We start from the raw sequence: 9,264 nt of genomic DNA on the forward strand, positions 1-9,264 counted from the left end.
TAATGACATTTAATCACCATGTTCACTCAAATAAGCAGTACAGTATGTGAGACATCCATACCTGTTAAGCATTACCGTTAAATGTACCTCAACTTCTTACAATTATACTTACGCTTCACATCTCTATGATATCCTAAGCAGACATAAATAAAACTAATTATCATATTAAAAAAACTCGGGGTTCCCCAAACGCTGTCATACAAATCACCTCACTATCTGCTTGGAGCTAAGCCCATTAACAAACACTTAAAGCACGATGCCTGTTCCAATATATCGCAGATATAGGGGGGTTTCTGATATTATTACATCGATTATAACGACAGATACGGCGCCCAAAATCACATTGATTCGAGCTTTCATCACAGCCCACCAACACAACAAGTATGAAACCAATCCATCCAGCCGTTCTTGAGTAATCTTGTACACAGACAGAGACACATAACAGAAAATATAACCTCCATGACATTTCATGGAGGTAACTACTGTGCCAACTGTTACAAATATTTCAAACAGTCCTAAGCAGACATAAATAAAACTACTGGGGGTTCCCCAAACAGCTGTCACCTCACTATCTGCTTGCAGCTAAGCCCATTAACAAACACATACAGCACGATGCCTGTACCAATATATCTCAAATATAGGGGTGATTTCTGATATTATTACATCGATTATAACGACAGATACGGCTTCCAAGATCTCATCGATTCGAGCTTTCATCACACCCCACCAACACAACAAGTATGAAACCAATCCATCCAGCCGTTCTTGAGTAATCATCTACACAGACAGAGACACATAACAGAAAATATAACCTCCATTCCATGACATTTCATGGAGGTAACAAGACATCTCGAAACCAGGAAATCTATAGTACAACTGAGAAAATGTGGATTATATTGCTGTACTTCAGTCAAAATAGCGGGGATTTTTTTAAACATTATGCATACAAAGATAAAAGATGATTTTACATAAGCCATGGTGCATAGATACATATCTAAATTTTATATACCCTTAATTAGCTTATTCCAATGGGAAATAAGCAAGCCAATGTATGCTATCTCTTCCTTGTGATTTTAATGCATAGGAAGTCAGCCGTGCTATGATGAAATGGCATTTCATTAGAGCATTTTGTTTCTTATCGACATTTCTCAAGTGTTAAGCCGTCCATTAGTTTTATCTTCTACCTCAACAAAATAGAGATCATGCGGTATATCCACCCTTTATACCGCCCTTACATGCACAAAGTCTCTCACACCACAATAGGCGTAAAGGTGCGCTCCAACCGCACTTGCGTCAAGCTTGCGTCACTGCGGGGGTTCGTTCACTGAAGAGACTGTTTCGTTATTTTCTCCTATTTTTTATAATTCAAATATTGCGTAATACCTAAAAGTATGACTTAGAAGACGACAAAATACACAAAAAGAAAGAAAATTCGTTCTTTATTTCTGAAATTTGTAAGTATCTTTCGAACCCCGCAGTGACGCAAGCTTGACACAAATGCGGTGGGAGCGCACTTTAAAGTACAAAGGCTCAAACCTGTTTACAACATTAACACGATTTTTCCGGATCGAAACTCGGTTTCGAGTGTTAAGGGCACCGATATCGATATAGGCTGTGTACTACCAAAATAATAAGAGGAGAGTGTGATTTTCTTTTACACAATCCAAGACACATTGAACGGTAGATAGCGCTTGTACAATTGCTCAGGACACCAAAATATCGGAGTCTTGAAAGCGGGTTCATTTTGTAATAGTCTCCAACGCAGGCGCCTCCCTCGGCCTTTTCTAAAAATTTAGTTGTTAGACCGAATGCAGAAAATTCTGTGTAGGTAAAGAAATATAAACTAAAGACGTCTGCACTTAATTCCACAATTGCGATTCAATATCCATTCCACCTGGAGAACATGAATATATATTGAAAGATTTTTTCCTCCTTGGTGGTCAGAATTGATAAGATCGGAAATACTGCGTATCCATTTTGTCTATCTGATTGCACAACAAAGATAAGGATGACCACTATCAACATATCCCTTCCTTTGCATGCCCTATTTTCTGCACCTGTGCAGCTGCAATCTTTACCAAAATATGTGAAACAAAAAGACTTTTAATTAGTTGTTATGAGCATAAGTTGTTATAGTGGGGTCGTGGGGTGTAACGGAAGGGTTTGGGGACCGTAACCTAGGGGTTCCGGGTTCAAATCCGTACACCGGCCTTGTAACATTGGGGGAAAGGCTAGTATTTCACGACTTTCGAGTAACTAGGTAAGGTTAGGGCGGTCCCTCGGATAGAGCGTTGAATGTAGGTCCCGTGTTTGTTGACATCAACACACCAAGCTCGTAAAAGAACCCATCACACTCATGAAAAGGAGGCCTAGGTGTCCTTCCCGCTGAGTGGGCCAATCACATCTGTCCGGATATGCAGCTTGTGATTGTGTGTTGCGCTATATGAAACTTTAAGCTAAGGGCACAACCCGCCGTACGTGAAAATACGTGCTGTCTACGTGCCAAAACGTGGGCAATCTTTTGGGATCCGTAAGAATCCGACGGATTTTGGAGCACGCAGACACGCCGTAGAACTTTACCTGCAGGCAAAACTTTGTGTGCCATCAGGCTGCGGATTCGCCACCCGTACGTGCCAGGACGGGCGACGCGCCTGCCCTGTACAGCCTGAACATTTTCAGAAATACGTGGTGGACGTGGCCTCCCCCAAAAAAACGTACGGACAAATTGCACGTACGGCGGGTTGTGCCCTTGGCTTTAAGCGATTTACAGGGTAAGCAATTTAAAAAGCAAACAGCAGTGCCATGTGGCCATGCGCTGATGTTGTGAGACGGTGTTGTGCGAGTAATTGTACTGTACATTTTATATTTTATTTTTTAATTCCCTTGTATTAATAGAAATCAACGCGAGGATTGTGCACACATGTAGGTGTGTAATCAACTGTTATGCTGATTGACGACTTATGAATATATATTTTTATGTGGGCCGGAAAATACATATCCAATACACATTAGCAAAAGGAACACACACATACGCACATACACAAGCACACACACACACACACACACACAAACACACATATGACATTATCAAATGCGTATCTCAATGTATCCTTAATATCACCGTTCAACAAACACCTTGAAAAGTTGAGCCGAAAAGTTTAGGTCATTGCGGGCTGCCTTTCATATATTTATCTATTTATTTCAAGCAAACCTACATGGGCAGGAAGCTGTAGTCTTCCTGAATTGAGTAAAGTTTAGCACATTTGGCATAAAAACACATAAATATATAAATCTTCGTGGTTTATTTTCTCACTACATTTTTATCAGCCCATTTTGTTTCCTGATCCACCGTATTCACGATCAGACAACGAGTTATTGGGTGGTCCGTTTCTGAATGGCGACTCTTGCCTCAAGCAATGCGGGGCCACATGGCTAGTTTGTCCCGAGCCCAAGCCATCATTGTGTTACACCCGTACCGGTACTTTAAAAGTAACAACTATCAACTGTAGAATCTATTCGCAATAGATTCGTATCAGTCACATCCTATGGGAGCTTAATTAACAGCCATTTAATTTTACAAACTACCTATTATGCAATTACGTCTATTGTTCTAACGAACAATGAGAGAGTATCGTTGGCAATTTGATAGAATCAACACTTGTTAGTTTTAAAGAAAAACTGTGAAAAGTGCCTACCCATGGAATTACTTTCAAATCACAAAGGTTATTCAGACAAATTAGTAAAGTATACAAGGTAGTATTCATGTTTGTTTTTTAATGCAGGGAAATGTCAGGAATATAGAGGAGATGAGTGCTATCTCATGGTTATACACATCATGATTCGTATTTGTCACACCTTCTTTAGGGAGGTACCGGAACTGGTTCACCTGTTCGCACATTATTATCTTATCATCCAAAAACTCGGCGAAATGAAACGGCTTTTAATTAAACTGAGATGGGCTAGATGTCAATCTATTGTTGATACTTATTTCACTCGTGGCATTGTGAAGCGATTGAGTTTTTTTTATTATCTTTACCTTCTCCAGTAAGGTTTTGGTTCTTTTTGTGTGTCTGCAAGCACACAGCCCATTCGCTGCGGATACACAGCTCCTTCGCTAAAACATTTTTTGTACCAGAGGGGCTTCGTACTAAGGTTCTTTATGCAGGGAAAAGGGTAGCCTCTACCAGGCTCCGCGGATCGGTGATCTAATTGTAGAAATTGGACAAATATAGTCAATAGTACGCTAGGCCGACCAGAGGAGTTATTTCCTCACCGCGAACTCTGGCCGGCCGACTCCCCTAGCGTACTAAATGTAGTTGACTCTACTTATCCAATTTCTACAACTAGACCAATCCGCGGAGCCTGGTAGAGGCTACCAGAAGTCTGCGAAGGAGGCTAGACACATCAAACATTTGGCACATGCGGGTATCACCATATACGTAAAGGTGCACTCTGGATAACTGGACGTGGGGCACGCTTGCGGCATTGCTTCGTTCGTTCATTGCGCCACAGTTTTGTTATTTTCTCCGATTTTTTTAATGATTCAGATATTGCGTAAGGCGTAAAAGTATGGCATAGAAGATGACAAAATACACAACAAGCAAGAAAATTCGTTCTTTATCTCTGAAATCCGTTGAGTATCTTTCGAACCCCGCAATGCCACAAGCCTGCCCCACGTCCGGCGAGAGTGCACCTTTAACGAATCGGCTTTTCATTTTCACAGATAAGAGGTGCGACAGGTGTAGATAAAACAGATAAAACTTCAGGTGCAAAAAAACTCATACAGAAGATAAGGAGCATTACAGACTCCCAGCTGGACGTGTATTGTTTTAACTTTGACAGATACCATAATGGGTTGATTGGGTCATTTTTGCCACCCACACCTTGAGTTATTAGAGCAAAGAGAAGACACTCAAAGAGTAATGGAATTGTTTTATGGCAAGGAAAACATTGTTTTACCCTCGTAAATATGTCAATCACTTAACTGAACCGATAACATTTTGTTGCTCGTTGTGAAGCTTTTCAATTTCACATATTCCATTGTTTAGGGTTAAGAAAACATGACAATGTCAAGGCTATACATTTACAAAGGCGGAGTTAAAAGTAGCTCTTAACATGCATATATAACACTAAATTTATTGTCTTTTGATTTTAAGCTTTTATTCAAGATGTTACGGTGTCAGATTTCATTCAGGACCGATTCTAGCTTCTTCCCCGCTCCATGTCTGACACAAAGACTTTTCACACTAGCGGCTCAACAGGTGGCGGCATGTTTATGATAACATAGATCATCACTGGGAGAGACGCACACAGCGAGGCTGGAAACCATTTTTCCTGTGTGCAAGCGCTGAGAGACACGTTGGTGTGGTGATGATGGAAGATGTGGCAGATTTGACGCCGTCTTCTATAGATATTTGTTCAGCGGCGGGACATTTATCATGACGATGTTGTGTCTCTTTTCTTCTTTCAGTTTAGATGAACATTTTCTTTCAAATATCGTCGGTTGAGAAACTTCCTGTCTGGCTTTATGGGTGAAGTTTCTCGTGGGAAAATGGAAAATCATACAAACCTCGGGACAAAGAGAATCTGATAGTTCGGCACATTAAGGGAGTCTTTTCTGACTCATAAAAACGGCTCTATTTTACGGAAAAGCTTATTGGCTTCAAATTTTGAACAGAAAGTCGAAATTCTCTGTTTTTCGAAGCAAAAAGAAACAAACTCAATTTCATTGTTCAAGGCGAACATGGTCTGCAATTACAATCGTTGTAACAGTTTCTTTACATAAAGGCCTTTTGCATGAAACGACACAATAAAGCACATTTTTTCTACGTTTTTCCCCCGTGCCGTCGTTTTGTCCGCTCTCCAACAGTTCGCGTGGCCAAATCCCAGAACTCACGCTCCACAGTCAGGTCTCCTGTCCAATTGAAGCTGAGGTTAAGTAAACTCCTTTGTGTAATATTTGACCTCTGCTTCCAAACACAGCACCTTCTGCCCTCAGACTAACCCAGCTCTGTGGTTCCCTGCCCTTTGTGTAGTGGTTTCTAATCAAGTCTGTGTTGTTGGTGCTTTGATTCTACCCTTCCCTATTGTGGAGAAGTTCGGAACGCCCCACATTATGCGCACCTGACTTCCTTGTTTACCGCCCCGAGCAGATTCAATAGCGGTTGTCCCAATGATTCTTCACGGTTTCATGACAAACTTTTCGGAGTCTTTCAATTCTCTTTCGTTCCGGACGACCAGTAACGTACCACACCAGTGGTTCAAAGACTGAAAAATGAAAGCCGACTTGCGCTATGGCATTTAAATGCTAGCTAGGTTATCGTTTCTGAACATGTTTTCAATTTGACGATGACGAAAATGTTTTGTGCTACAATTGAACATGGGCCAACGAGAATAGAAATGTTCTTGTAAATTAAAAAGCATGTTAGCTGTTGGACGTAGGTTTGCATACAACTGGAAATCTACTGCACAAAGAATAAAAAAACAAAAAAAAATCACATGATGTTGATATCAGAAGCTTACTGCCATAGAATATTCAGGACAACAGATATTCAATGTCATAACATTTGAGTGCGCGTGCATGTTAAGCTATGGGCACAACCCGACGTACGTGCAATTTGTCCGTACGTTTTTTTTGGAGGCCACGTTCGCCACGTATTTCTGAAAACGTGGGGAACGATTTTCGCATGTACGCATCCGTTACCTACAATACAGTGTATGTCTACATACGTCTACGTCTCAGTGGCTAAAATTATATGACGTAGAAAAATCTATTTAGTATATTTCACTAATATTCAACTGATCACCATCTCGTGAAAATTTTGTTGACAATACTGTGAATACACAAAGGCACACATGTGCACTTAAATAACAGCATGACATCTAATACTAGAAACAATTAGCATATCGCAAAGCCGAAATGTATTCAAGCGAGAATCCCCGATGTCTTTCGTACCATTCACAGTCACCCAACTGGTGTGTTGAATAAAAGATCTCCGCATGACACGAGTGCTTTTAAGTGTTGCGACAATGTTGTTTTGTGAAGAGCAGACAATGGATCATCACGGAAGTGGCGGAAAGGATAAAACGATTTTTTCTGACATTATTACATGGAAAATACACATAAGACGTTGTAGTTTTTGTGTGTGGTGTAAAAAGAAGATTTGAATAGTTTCAAATTTGGTCGTACTTCGCCAGATCCTTCATTGGTTCGCGCTTCTACGGTAAGTTGGTTATACGTTTTTAAAGTATTTCCCTACATACTAAATTTAGTACTAGTATACAATCTGTTGCGTAACGTCTTTGGCTGATGTATCAATTACGTATTAATCAACGGTTGGGTATGTTTGTATTTTGTGTCATTTTACTTCAACTGACCAATCTATTTTGTTACCAAAAAGAACACGACATAGATCAAGTAGGCTAAATATCTAAAATACTAGTACGTAACACGATTCCAACGATCCAAGGACGCTAAATATTTAACATCCTTTGATAAACCTTATTACAAGATTTGTAGTGGATTGATTCGTGTACTTGGAAAAGTGTCACGTAAAATTGCTTATTAGCAGTATTTAAAGTAAGCATTGCTTACATGATTGGCCTTATAATTGAATTTGCAATTTCTTTGTCATCTACTCAAAGCGTCAGTAAAAAGATTCTCATTCGAATCATTGTACCTGGCCTGGTTTTTAAACTGTTATTTGGTTCTCTCTCTCTCTTTCTACCCCTAGCCTATGTTTCGATACTTTTAGTCAACCTATCACTACCCCACATAAAACAACAAACAATATCAATGTTATTTTGAAACATTTTATTGCATAAGAAAATAGCTATGTAACAAACTTGTGCAAATGTGTATTTTACACATTACGACGTATTTGGAATTATTTACAAGCAGAAACATTTCATGCTCATGTAGCAACAATGTACAAACTTTTGCAAAGTTCCAGAGTGACAAAGTTGTAAGTGCTCATTGTTCACCAAGGTCTCCACACCTTGTCGGACTCGCTGATCGGAAGGGTGGACTGGAATCCGGCGGGAACCACTGCGGTCTGTGCCGTAGACGGCTGGTAGGTCGTTGCGGTGGTTTGTCGGTTCTCTACGCCGACCGGGGAATGTGTAAGTCCGTACACTGGAGACAACCTCGCGGGGGTACCGGTCGCCGTTCTGTTGTTGGTGTTGGTGTACACGGGAACTGTGTGTTGACTGGAAGGGAAGGTTTGGCTCGGTAAACTCACGGTGATGTGTTCGGGAGCCACAGGGACGATCCCGTACATCGCTGGCGGGACAGGGGACGCCTGGTGCCGGTGCTGACTGGGGAGGTAGCCGGTCCGTACGGCGGTGGCGTCACGTGGCTGAACCCTGGAGGAGTGTGCAGCGTTTTCTACCCTCTGGGTACAGCCGTCCAGGTGGTTGAGCAGCTTCTGTCTGACCTGCGGGTCCACGCCGTCCACCGTGCCCATGAAGCGGGCCACCTCGGCGCGACAGCGGCTGTAGCCCGCCCGGTACCTGCCCAACGCCGCGGGGTCGGTGGAGACGGCGGCGGCCATCTGCTGCCTCTGCAGGCTGCGGACGTGTTTCACGGCGATTTCCAGGATGTCGGCCTTCTCCAGCTTGGAGTGGGAATTAGAAGTAGACTGGAAAAGAACAAACAGAACAGAAACTTATTACAACGGTCTCCAAAATACAATCGCGACACAAATTTCAGCAAAGTACAACACGAAATGAAAAGTATTCCTTGATTGAGATACTTACGTTCACGTCGTTCTTGTAGGTGTCCAAGATGAGATTCTTCAGCTCGTTCAGACTGCTGTTGATCCTGGCGCGGCGACGCTTCTCCATAAGCGGCTTGGACGACTGTGGGAAGGAAACGGCACAAAATTTAATACATGTTTCACAATTCATCAACAGCAAGCTAGACTTCTTCAGATCCTTCTATGGGCAATGGTGCTTATTTTGGGGAGGGCGCTGATTCGCGAATTTCAACATACGAGCCAGGTTCTTATACTGAGATCGTGAGGGCACAGAAGCTATCGTACTGCTAGAAGTAGAACAATAGCAATAGTGAATACAGCTAGAAGATACAATACACAAATACATACCTTGCGAGACTGGTATGGGGCGTAGGACTCGATGACTTTCTCAACAGGCATGCTGACGGTTGTACGTTGCAAGTGTGTCACGGATAAAGGATAATACCAGGAGCTCCGTTCACAACACGAGCGGTCGTTCGTTTGGCGAGTGTCCGGCAGGCGACGGGTT

General features: G+C 41.9%; 1 protein-coding gene across 2 annotated transcripts in view; it reads right to left on the reverse strand.

Annotated features, from left to right (window-relative positions):
• Nucleotides 1-9,264, reverse strand: part of LOC118431118 (transcription factor HES-1-B-like) — a 47,484-nt gene extending 38,220 nt beyond the window's left edge. Inside the window, exons 1-3 of one of the 2 annotated variants that reach the window (XM_035842235.1) lie at nt 9,105-9,264; nt 8,758-8,859; nt 8,632-8,639 (exon numbers count right to left, since the gene is read on the reverse strand). In XM_035842235.1, the coding sequence (XP_035698128.1) occupies nt 8,632-8,639; nt 8,758-8,859; nt 9,105-9,155 (161 nt within the window). In that variant the 5' untranslated portion in view covers nt 9,156-9,264. Of the gene's footprint in view, nt 1-7,794; nt 8,640-8,757; nt 8,860-9,104 lie in introns of those variants that run through there. The other variant, XM_035842233.1, reaches the window with a different exon arrangement.

Source organism: Branchiostoma floridae, chromosome 14 (genome assembly GCF_000003815.2).
Source record: "Branchiostoma floridae strain S238N-H82 chromosome 14, Bfl_VNyyK, whole genome shotgun sequence".
Lineage (NCBI taxonomy): Eukaryota > Metazoa > Chordata > Leptocardii > Amphioxiformes > Branchiostomatidae > Branchiostoma > Branchiostoma floridae.